Here is a 12809-nt window from a genome sequence, read left to right as displayed (position 1 = left end):
GAGTGGGAGACTTTGAGCATAGTCAAGCACAGGAGCAGCCTCCCAGATGATAGATGGAAATGACACTGGGTAATGGCCTTGGTCCTTGAGCGAACAGCCCTTGGGAAACCACGCTTTAGTCTCTGGGAGTCACTGCTGGCCAATCTGATCTTGGCTTTACTTCAAATCCAGCTGAGGAGACATCTTTTTACAAGGCTGCTTCCCAAGATGTGGTCTGCAAACCAGCAAGGAACTACCAAAATAAATAAACAAACAAACCCAAATCTAACAAAAGTCACCCTCTTTGTCATCACTCTTCTCCCTCTTACTTCCATGTATACATATAAGGAAGCAATCAAAAATGTGGAAATAGGAGGAATAGTTAGCACTCAGAGCTCAGACTGGTTATTATGTTGTTGACAACAAAAACTGTCAAAGTAGCATGGACAAGACGGGCCTTGAATATTTTTTGTTTCCTAGTGAAAAAAATCACCTTTTACTTCTTGGGCTCCCAAAAGGTCATTTGATTGATTTATATTGAGAAAAACTGTCCTGGACTACTTTACTCCTTAGTAGTGGATCTACACCCTTTCTGTGGCAGAAACATACCAAGTACAAACCTGGTAGCGGCTACTGAGACATCAGCACTGTAATGCTTCACCCAGGACATCAGCTATGGGTCTGATTCCATCAGTGTTTAGTACTGGTGTACTGACATTAGTAAGAGTGAGAATGATCTGGTCTACAAACCTTCCTCAGTGTAAAGCATAAGGCTGCTAAGAGACATAAAGCAAAGCTGTAGCCATCTAAACTGCAGTGTAGCACAACGGGTAGAAATTTCCAATTTGCTTCCATCAGACAGGAGTGCTGATTATTTTTTATTTTTATTTTTTAACCAATGCATAGACTCAGTGTTGATAAGTAGCAGAGCAGAGCAGGACAGTTCAGCTTCCTTTTCTATCATGCAATGCAATATCAAAGAAGCACAAGAGAATTAAAACCATACTTACAAGAACAAAACCCCAGCTTGTTAAGTAACAACAGGTATTTGATTTTGCTAGTGTTGTTTGATTTGCAAGCATTAAAAAAACCTTTCAAGATAGCCACAATGTTATTTAGAATGGAAAATCTTCTGATACTGTTGTCAAAAAGTTGGGTGGACTTAGCACTGTTGATGAAATATTATTTTCAATATTAATTTCCATTCATGATACCCATTAAAGTGTCTTTCCATACTGACTCCCAAATACATTCAAGCATTTTCTCAAAAAGCTTGGTTAGTCAGAGACCACGTTCAAAGCACACAGAAAACATCTGTCTCACATACTCTCACTTATATCAAGAGTTGCATTATCAAAGTGAGAACATCTTTTTAACTGGTAAAACTGAAGATGGCAAGACCTATAAGGCCTTCAACTAGGACACTTTCAGTTATTTGTAAAAACTACTCTCAGCTCCCTAGCAAACAGCTTCAATATTTTTGAGTAATCACATACAGTCTTTGAAGGAATTGGCAATTACAGTACCGGTAACACAGGCTACTGCTTATTTGCACACACACATTTCTAAAAGGAAAGCACTGCAGTATAAACTTAATGTGTCTGTGGAGTAAATTATTCTGAACTTTCAGACTGATTTTTGGCAAATTATCTTTAGTTCCAATTCAACTTTGGTCACCAAGGAAGCAGATTTCTTACTCTGAAGAAAACTAAGAGTGGTAAACTTGGATACAGGGGACTGAAAGCTACTAACCCCCGATTATGAAGTTCTGGATATATATCACAATATATCATTACAGGGTAGAAGGTAAAATTCTGAAATTAAAATCAGAGAAAGCTTATTAGAGGCCTGTTGGAAGAAATGTCTCTTTGATGTGCAGTTAAGATGTTCAGGTGTGGAGCTTGCTGACAAACGGGCAGACTGGGGAGATGCAGAATGCCATGCCAGCAGCACCTCGTGCTGTCTGCCCCACCAAGAGCATGGTGTCCAGGTTCTCGTATAATTTCTGAATTGCCTGTTGGGGTGAGACACAAGCTCCAGGGCTGCTGGCATGTCAGCACCCCCACAACACCCCATGACAGGGTACCCACCGACCCCGAGGCTGGTCCAGGGTGGCGACCTGGCTTAGGCTGGGTTGGATCAGTGGGACTGGTGAGGCCTGCCTACAGGCAGCCCGCCATGCAGGTGAGTGGCTCTTCCTACTAGGTAACTACTTTAAAAAGGGACTTTGCCCTCATCTGGGGGAAAATATTTGGCTGGACTGAGGTGCCTTACTGCTGGAGAGGCTTCACACACATGAATCCCAAGACGAGAGATGGCAGCCTTCTTCTGGCCTAGACTCAGGAAACCAGCTTCCCCCTGAGTTGGGCAGGGCTTGTAGCACACCACGTCACCTTTCCACATATCTAGGCAATGCTGCTCTTAGCTTGCTGGTTATAAGACCCTTTGTGAGCCTCTGAAGGTGTTTTTAGGGTACATATCAGCTGTGTTTGCTGCTGGCCCATCGTTTGCTAAAAGTGCATTGCCATTGCAATATGCATGGTGGTAGTGCAAATTACTGTCACACCTCTGTTCCCTGTTGCAGACCCCCCTCAGGACATTATCACAAGATGAGGCAGTCACATCACACATGGGGTTTTAAAAACCCTGATTAGCTTAAGATGAAGGGGGAACAGTCAAAATATCATGATATTCAAAATATCAAAAGAAATGGGAAAGCTCTGATTCCATTATAAATGAGGTTGGGAAGGTCTGCACTTGCATTTATATAGGTTCTGTAACCTCAAAACCCCATTGCTATTTGGCCCCGAGGAACTATTAAGGAACAGAAATTAAGGGCATTACTGAAATCATGTGCAGAATATCCACTTCCCAGGTTTATACAGCAGCAGGAAACACAGCCTGTGTATCAAATGTTCCCCACTCAATGCCTTCTCGCTGTTTTCCCTTTAAGTTTGTAATGCAGTGTTCTCCTTCCCCACAAACTGCAAGTACACAGAGTAGACAAAGCACACCAATACTATACCAGGCAAAAAAACGAGTAAAAGTTGAAAACTAACAGGCGCTGGCTGAGGTTGGGCCAAGACGGTGTGGTTTCCAGCTGAAGCCAAAATGGTGTCTGCTCTTACCTGGCCACCTGCAAAAATGATAGGTGCAGAGGCAGGTTTGGGACGGTAGGGGATGGTGGCACCTTTGGGTGGGGACTGCAGACAAAAACACAAAGCGATCAAAATGCAGAATGAAGCAGAGCTCGATAAAAATCACTCCTTACCTTGGCCACCCCAGGCTACAAGGGGTGCAGCTGACCCAGCCCAGCCCACCCTGCCCTCCATCCCAGGAGCCCCAAAGTCAGAGGCCAAAGTCTGGGCTTCAAGGGGAAAAGCCAAGGACCATTGCTTCTTTCAGCTGCCCAGCTGAAAGAGGCAATGCTGGCTCTCCTGGCTTCACTACCACTCTCATCAGAAGAAGCGTTATAAGCTTCATTAAGAATTTCAAGGCATTTCATGAAATAATTTTGAAATTTGTTGATGTTTTGGAAGAATCTGGCCTACACTCCCATGTTGTTAGCACAGAGCACGTCCTGTTTATTGATCTTTCCTATGCTGCTACACATCAAGGTTTCCTGTTTTACCAATTCAATTAAGTTGGTTGTTCAATGGCAAGTGACTGGCCTGATCCTACCTCCTGTCTGGCTGAGCAGAAAGGGTGGAGAAAATTCCTCCCAGCTTCAGCAGGAGCCTAGCTACAGCCTTTGAAATGCACAGAAAGGGAATTTATTCCCTGCAGCCCAAGGATACAGAGGGAAAATACCTGACCAAGGCTAACTTTCTCCCCATAAATAAAATGGAAGCAGGTACCTGTAAAACAGGCTTCAAGCTACCTATGCAACTTCCAGCAGAATGGTGCCCTGATTTCAATGCATTAACTACAACTAAGGTAACAGCAATAGCACTTCCATTAATTAATACCATATAATTAGCTATTTAATTTCAATGAAAGTGTTTGTTGCCAAATTAACAATATGCTACAAGTTAGAGTGCATCCATTTTCAGAGGTCTTTAAGTACTTGAAGAAGCGAACTGTAGTTAAGCCAGCGCTTTCTTCGACACTGCTGTTCACAATTTGCCTAATGCTAAAATTGTGTGCTTCCTGTGGCAAAAGTGATTACTTGAAAAAGTGGAAAATAGAACTGTCTCTCTGAATTTGTACAGAGTTTTGTATCATATTCTTTGGCAAATAACTATTTATTCCATGCAACTTGGATATGAGGCTACACACTTCATTCAGAAAGCTGAGAACTATTACCACCCACGTGAAATTATTTTTGAATATTAACTTTGTGTTCTCTTTTATAGAGAAATTCTTTCCTCACTGTAGTTCAAAAAAATGAAGTAAGAGTCACTTTTCCCAGTAAAATTCTATGGATTTTTTTTTTTTTTTTAAATTTTATGCCTTCATTTGCACAAGGCTGGATGTCACTGGGATGCAGTGCATACTCCTGAACAGCCAATACCCATAGTGCTGTCTCAAACACTGTTTCTCCTATTTTAAAGGAATTAAAAAACAGCAGGGCATCAGAGGTCATAATGAGATAGCTCTTGACTACACTTAGGTTAAAAAAAATACATAGTAAAACAAAACAAAAAAAAGCCCTATTTTTCCAGCAAAAAATGTGACAAAATCAGAGATATTTCATATTAACAGAAATTAAGGCTACTAGGTCAAAATATTTCATTTTGATATACTGGCTTTTTTTTTTTTTCAAACTTCTATTCAACTTAATTCTTTGCATGAAAGCATAGACATCTTCAACACAGGATTAAATCACCCAGATTTGTGTATAAATTAATTTTGTATCACTTAACCTAAGAGTAAAAAACTGCTGTCAAAATGAAACTTTCTGGCCTTAGGCAATGATCTTACCCTAAGGGAAGCAAAGAGTCCTAGTATGTCTAAATCACGTTAGCCAGAATTATTTCCACTTAAAACAAGTCCTATATATTTTTTTTTGCCCTGTTCTGCATCAGAATAAAGTGCTTTTCTCTAAAGGCAGGCTGTGGGTCTGTGGTGGACTATGTTTTGCTGTTTGATGGTGTCATTACAGCCCTTGTCTCAGGTTGCTGAAGCCTTTTCTGAGAGGCTCTCAAATACCAGGCAGGTATCTGAGGCTTTGGGAGAGTCTGCCTGAATTTCCTGACCGGGGGAGGATGGGCAGCACCTCCAGGGAGCACACAGGGCACTTGAAAATCAGCAATGTGTTCGAGCATCTCCCATCTGAGAGGTGATAGTCCAAGCAATTGCTTACCTCCAGCATGACCACGCATATTTGCTTCACACACTGGATGATGGCATCGGGGGTGCCTGATATAGTCACTGCACGCTCTGTCGAGTTTGGCAGCATGTCCCCCGCCACTTGCACCTGGGCTCCTGTGGACTTGAGCAGAGGCAAAAAACAAACAGAGCGTCACTGTTGGGAAGGCAACGGCACCTCGCTAACTGCTGAGGCCTGATGTGATGGAGAGGAGGCACCTTTACACTTTGTCTTTTCTTGCTAAATGCATGGAAGAGAGCGTGTGTAAACACACACCCGGACACGGTAATTGGGGTCTGGCAGAGCACAGGTCTGCCTGTTCAAGCCAATTTGCAAAGAAACCCATCACAGAAAGATTCAATAGCTGTTAAAGAAGCAAACTATGACCTGCATTTCAGGACAAATCTTTTAACCCTCTCAAAGACAGAAAACTGCAGTGCTGACAAAAAGAGAAAAAAGTGAAATAAAGTTCTTTCCAAGACCAACAACAACAACAAATTTAGGAAAAATTGATTAGAACAGATCTGCAAACAAGCTGCAGATATCTGGCTCCTTAATCCACTGATGGCTGACTTGTTTTTTTGGATGAAATTTGGGACTGCTTTATTCTTCAGAATATCTTGGGATGGTCATGAGCACTTCTAAATTACAGTTAGTGTTGATTAAATATATGCACATCATCAGCTTTTAGCTCATTAATGAACCCAAGGGGATAACAAGCCAGTATTTTTTCATAACTTTGATCTTGGCACTAATGCATATTACCAAAAAAATGAGACCAAATGAAATCCTTGGCATTGTTTCACAAAGCAAATCCTGAAAGTCTTTTTAAATCAATAGAAAAAAAACAACATGCATTTCATATTGAGTTAGCACTTCCACATATTACAAACAAAATATTATCCCGACTTACTAAAATGCAAGATATGGGGTTTTTAAAAATTATTGTTTAGTAATCATTGAGTTTGTGTCAGTCAGGAAGGAGTTGATTTATTTTCCTGATGGTCAGACACAATCCTTGCTGTTCCTCTTTCAAGAGGCTGATTAAATTACTGATTGCATCTTCTGTTCACTAGTATTGTCTAAAGACAGAATATCAATCCCTTATTCTGTAACTGGCTTTGGAATTTCATCATAATTTGATCAATCTGCCATGCTTTTCTATTCTTTTTTTTTTTTTTATAACCTTGTCTTGCAAATTCAGGCAACCTCGTTGCAGTTGTACAGCAGCCCTGTGTGTTGTTCCAAGGTACCTGGCTGAGCACAAAAGAGCATCCCTCATGCAATTGCTGCTCAGTGTGTTCTGTGATGATTAGATCACATCTTGAGATGGAAACTCCTTTTTTTCTTTTTTTCTGTTTGATATTAGCTACTGTTTAACATGCTGTTCTGGGTATCTGTCCATCAAGCACAAAATACTCTGCCAAACACTGCAGCCATTTATGTATTTGCTTCCAGTGCTAGTTTTGTTCATTCTTTTACTTTGGCCATATGTCGGCCACGAAAACACGAGCAATGCCTTGTCCATTACCCTTATGCCTAAGCAAATGTACAATGTGAATTCACGCTACATTAGCCTTATCCAAAGACCTCTCTGGCCACACAATATCCTTTTACTTCCTTGTACTAGAGTGGTAGCTAATTGCTTTTGAAACGATACTCACCAGAATAATCACTTTATTAATTTAATGTACATGGGCAGATTTCAGATTTAAAAACCTGCATCCTAAGAGCACTGACTCAGTGTTCTGGGTGAGATTTCCAGTACTTAAAATAAAAGCCAAAGAAGTGACAGCGGTAAAACCTGCAGCTAAGCACTCACCAGACCACACCTGGTACTACTGTAACACAAGTAAGAAATCAGCCAGAGCCCTGCTGCCTGGCAGCAATCCTGGACATCCAACAGACCTGGAGGACCAAGGGAAATCACGTCCCGTGCCTGAGGTCCTCCCAGCTGAGTGCTCCCGTAGCAGCTTTGCCTTCTGCAGTGGCAAGGCTTCAGCATGGCTTCCCCTGCTGCCTGCCATGGTGAAAGCAGGAGCTGCTCTGCGGTTTTGGGGCTGGCCCAGCCACCAGCTGCTGCAGGTGCTGGAGCCAAGCAGCTGTGCGGAGCCTGAGCCAGAAATGTCCCCTGGGCAAAGTAAGCCAAACACCTTTCTTCTACCCAGGAAATGTGTTTCAACACTTTGCTATTGCATCCTGTCTATTGCAAAGCTCTTTTTGTGATTAAAGAGAGGGTTTCCTATGAGACTTATTTGCACAGAAATAATGTTCCCCCCCTCAGCATCACCAAGTGATTTGCCCACTTTCCAAAAACAGGTTTGAAAATAAATGCTACTGAGAGGCACAGCTCCCTGACTGTTGGATGAAAAAAGTAACAAAATCCCAAGGAAAAAAAAAATCTGATTCATAATTTCCTTTTATTTGCAGGTCTCAGTAAATAAAAGACCCCTTCAAATGGCAGAGCTCCAAATTATTCTTGTGAATTTACAGCAGACAATGCATATATGTTTCCATGCACTCACTCTACAAAGCAAGAGGCACACGAAGAAACAACATGTTGTTTGCTTGGCAGCAAAAACCCTGCAGCAGCCTTTGGCTGCTCTGCCGGCTGATGGAAGCAGTGGGCACAGGAGAGAAAAGCCCCTTCCAGCAGAGGCCAAATCCTGAATGGTGAAGATATGCCTTCAGAAGGAACTTTGTTGAAAAAGTCCCAGGGCAATCAAATTTGAATCCAAATAAAAGAATCTGGAAGAATTTGGAAGTCAATGGAATAAGACCTCTATGGTCACCTCTCCTTCCCTGACTACCATACAGGCCCATTTTGGAGCACATTCAAGACACATGAATTTGATCAAAGAATTTTCCACTCCTTTACAACATTTGATCAAATTTTCTGATAGAAAAAGGCCCATTAACTTTTTTTTTCATGTCTGAAATGAAACAGAAGTACAGTGAAACCTTCTGTCTTGAATCAACATTTTAGATAAAAAAGGAAGTTTCACTTCGGTAAAGCCTGTCAAAATCCTTTGTTTTGACATACTCCAATAACAAAAAAAATGATCAGCACTTTATCCTGCTATTCAACACTTTATCCTATATTGGGATGAATACAAATGTAGAAGGAGTGCTGTTATTTTCTCCAGAGTAATAAATAAATAAATAAATAAATCTGAAATGTATTATTCAGGTTTTCTTTACATAAATGTAGCATGTACCTACTTTTCTTGTTTGACTAGTTAAAAACATCAGCTCCTCACCTTGGCACATGCTATGTTGTTGTAGCTATAGAAGGAACAGTTAAAACTGACATTGTATGATCATTTTTGCATTTTCTGATTAGAGAAAAAAGTGGCTGCTACCACAGCGTGTTGCATGAATACCTTTAGGTAAAGTCTCAATTAAAAAAAGTCAGCGTGGGCTTAGCATAGATGAGTTCAGGTTACCCATGGAAGAGGTTTATTAGGGAGAAAACAGAAATTAGTATGAAAATACACATTTTTTAGAGTAGATCAAGCATTTGATCTCCTGACCTGCACTCTCCAGCACTACCTGGGCCTTTCCCTGGTTGCAAAGTTTGGAACTGGTTTGGAAATGGCTGTACTGCTCCCTCAGCACCCTCTGTGCGCTGCTGGCCAGGGGCTGTACCCACAAGGATGCTTGATGGGCCTTTTGTGCCGCTAGGGTGTTGCTTTGCTAAATTGTGTGTGGTTCTTTCTTCAGTTGTTTATTTTCCCCTTCCAGGCTGTGTCTCAGCTGCTTTAGGAGTGCCACAATGAATACACTATAAACGTGTTTCTTTATTTCACACACTGTCTTTAGCTTCAAGGAGGTTACAGGGGCACAGTGGGTTTGGACACCTGCTTCCCCTAGAACACATTTTCAGAAGCTTTTCACTCAGCAAATGCTTGAAAGGCAAGATAAGGCCTTGACTGCCTTTGGTGATCACCTCTCTTTCCATGGCTACCATAAAAATTTCATGGCAAAATGCTGGTCACATAATTTTGGTCAAAGAATTTTTAATTGGCAAATCACAGTGGAAGGACACTGAGCTAGCTCATGTCCCCGACAGACACCCCAAGACTTACCTCCCTGATTTCTTTGATTTTGGAGCCTCCTTTTCCTATAAGGGATCCGCACTGACTTGCTGGGACAACAAGCCGCAGTGTTACAGGTGGTTTGCTTGTCACTGTGCTGTTTGTCATTGAAGCATTTATGTCCTGTAATAGCAATGTCAATATGAATTAGCTGAGGATTTGTCATTCCTCTTAAGCATTAAAGGGCTCACAGCAAATGCATGAGCTGTTCTTGAAGACCTGGGGAGGGTGCAAATAATCACGGCTCGTCTTTGCTGCAGGTAAAGCCACCGGCTCTGCAGATGATATGCCACAAGCACACACTGCAAAAGAAGCTTGTGGCAAAGGAGGAAGGCTTTTGCTCTCTGGTGTTGCAGGTCCGAGCTGCGGGACCAGAGAATAGTGTCTGTGACAAGGCTGAGAGGAGGAGGTGGCATCTGCCATTTGACCAGCTGAAGCAGATGGAGAAAACAAGCAAGTTTTTGAGTTCATGAGCCCCCAGATTCTGATTTTATCTCATTTTCCACCATCTCAAGTAGAACTTTTCTACTATATTACACGCCTTTACATTTCATGCATCTTCTTGTCAGGTTTGACACAAAGAAGAAAGGTTATAAAGGGGATGACAAAGAATCTGAATGATCTGAAGCAAATAAAATCAGGCTATTTTGACAAATATTTTGCTGTGCACAGGTTTAATTTCCATTTTGTAGCAGACCTGTATACTTGTAGCCCTGCATAATTTTAAAAATATTTTTCTTCACAGCTTTGTAACCAGAGCAGGAGCAATAGCAGTTACCTGTATCCAGGTATTTTAACCTGTGTTCATGTATCTTTTTACCCAGTGAGACTACACTGCACACTTTCAAGAGCATTTTAATACACTGCTTGCCACAAGGTATACACTGTTTTAAATATATCTTGCTTATATTTTGTTATAAGGACACCTTATATCCTCATTTACCAAGACTACCACCTTTACAAATAAATAAATAAATGCCTATACTGTGTGATCAGGACCCCAACTTAAAAAAATTAAAATAAAAAAAAATTAAACAACTCTGCAGACCTTGTTGACATGGTGTAGGAGCTCAGCTCCGTAACACCAGCACCGTTCCCTGCAGCACCTCTGCGTTTGTGGAGGTGGCATTCTGCTGTCTAAGGACCGTCTCTCTACGACCTTGCTTAGCTTGAAAGAGATGAAAAAATCTTGAACACAATGAGGCATGGCTGCATGCCATAAGACAGCGATCTGATCATTTCTCTGCCAGCCAGTAACTCACATTTCATTTAGTGCCAGTGTCAGTGAGAGATTGCAATCCAAAATAAAGCAAGAAGGATAGCGGAATTTTGCAGCACCCATGTATCTGAAATAAAGTGCAAGTTGTGCCATTTTTTCAGCTGGAAGATACCATCTCACTAGATCATGTTCATGCCAGGTGGTGGCACACAATCATCCAGATGTAGGCAAATAACTCACTTCAAAGCCACCCAGCACGACTCCGATAATGTCTCCCATGTCCATATCATAACTGGCCTGGCCTTGAAGCATTCACTGCGCTTAGTGCCTTCAAAAGCACTTCACAAACATAGTTCACTGGAGGTTGCTGTGATCTTTATTTTCTCCTCATCATTTGAAAGGAGCCAAACCTAAACATGGAGTTTCAGTGACAAGCTCATAAAAGCATCACTCCAGCTTGAAAACACAACAAAAGATGAAAGAACAAAAATAACCTCTCCAGAGCTGCAGGTTCCCAAGGGAGGGTTGGCTGGAAATATTCTCACAGAACAGCTTTATTTCAAGCTGTTTCTCCTGCTTCTTTAACCTCTGACTTTCTGGGGCACTCCATCCGTCTGTAAGACACTGGAGTTGGACCCTGCATGGCTTTTTGCCTGCTTTCCTCATCTGCTCCTCAGCCAGGATGAGCTAACTGGGAGCCTGGGAGTGCTAGGAGAGACATGTCCCAGTGCTTCACAGCCCTACATTCTGGTGTCCCCAGCTCGGGGGCAGGTAACATGACCCAGAGTCACAGTGCCTGAGCTCCTCAAGGCAAGCAAACGTGGCAGCTCAGTGATGTAACAAACCACCAGGAAAGAAAGAAAAAAAGAGTTTCATAATTCTTCTTTACTGGTTTCTATATAATAGAATCACAGAATGGTTTGGATTGTAAGGGAACTTAAAGATCACTCAGTTCCAACCCCCTGCCATGGGCAGGGACACCTCCCAACAGATTTTGGGGTTGCCCAAAGCCCCATCCAGCCTGGCCTTGAACACCTCCAGGGATGGGGCATCCACAGCTTCTCTGGGCAGCCTGTGCCAGTGCCTCATCACCCTCTGAATAAAGAATTTCTTCCTTATGCCTAATCTAAAACTGTTACCCCTTGTCCTGTCTCTATATTCCCTGGTAAAGTCTCTCCACATCTTTCTTCCCCCCCTTATGGTAAACCTGCCAGTTTTCAGTCAGCAAAACAAGTCCATGAGGTGGCTTCTCACTTGGAAATGACCATCACAAGATTTGCCACAGGTGTAGCAGCAAGTTGATGTTTTATCACCTTCCTTTTCTCCCCTTCTTCTTCCTAGAGCTAAGCAAATTCTTCATAAACATTCACAAATGAGCAAGGATTCCACCGACCCTTTTCTAATTTATTTGGAGAAGGTCTGAACACCCAGCCTGCTCATTATTCCAGCACTTAGCTACTGTATATGGTTTGCAGTGGATTATACAGATTTATACCCCAGACCAGAGCTGTTCCAGTCACCAATGAATGTAGTAGTTGCATTTCTTGGGTCTCAGCCTCCAATCTGGAAATCACTGCTCTACAGTGTCTAGTCTTGCAACTCCAGTGGTCTGTCTGGGTTAGTGTCATTTTTAAACAATTCTCTTCTTCCTCTGCATGAGGAAGTGAACACCTTAATGGTTTATGTGATTACCTACTTAGCCCCTAAATTCATAAGGTTGCTAGAAAAACAACTTTTAGCTGGGGAGGTTGACAAAGCAGAGTGATAAATGGTTGCAGAGAAACAACACAGAGAACACTCCTCCATATCTTTTTTTTTCCTCTCTAGCCACATATTGAGATTTTTGCTAACATCAGAAAAGTGTTATGGAGCTCCCATGTCTTCCTAGACCTGCTTATCCCCACTCTTCTGTCTGTAGTATTGAAATTAAGGGTTCAAGGACTTCGTGCTGAAAGTAGAAGAACAAAATAAAACCAAACCAAACTCAGACATGCTTCTTACTGCATCAGAAGAGATATACAGAGCCCAGTGATGACAGCTAGCATGAAAAACAGAAATACTCTAATTTATAATTTTTTCTGGCTGTGTTGACAGGCTGAGGCTGTGGACACTGGGAAAAGGATACTGTGCAGACAGCACAGACATAGCTGGTAACCACCCGGATGGTTTTCAGTTGCACTGATAAGGAAGAGCTTCGTATTTA

General features: G+C 42.0%; 1 protein-coding gene across 4 annotated transcripts in view; it reads right to left on the bottom strand.

The window, feature by feature from the left end:
- The window catches only part of LOC116485735 (poly(rC)-binding protein 3-like), a 132572-nt gene that overhangs the window by 19168 nt on the left and 100595 nt on the right, over positions 1-12809 (bottom strand). For all 4 annotated transcript variants that reach the window (XM_032181279.1, XM_032181280.1, XM_032181282.1 and 1 more), the window contains 3 exons: positions 9379-9510; positions 5285-5413; positions 3039-3182 (listed from right to left, as the gene is read on the bottom strand). In XM_032181279.1, coding sequence (XP_032037170.1) covers positions 3039-3182; positions 5285-5413; positions 9379-9510 — 405 coding nt within the window. The remainder of the gene's footprint in view (positions 1-3038; positions 3183-5284; positions 5414-9378; positions 9511-12809) is intronic.

Source organism: Aythya fuligula, chromosome 2, assembly GCF_009819795.1.
Source record: "Aythya fuligula isolate bAytFul2 chromosome 2, bAytFul2.pri, whole genome shotgun sequence".
Classification (NCBI taxonomy): domain Eukaryota; kingdom Metazoa; phylum Chordata; class Aves; order Anseriformes; family Anatidae; genus Aythya; species Aythya fuligula.
This window is presented reverse-complemented; position numbering and strand designations above follow the sequence as displayed.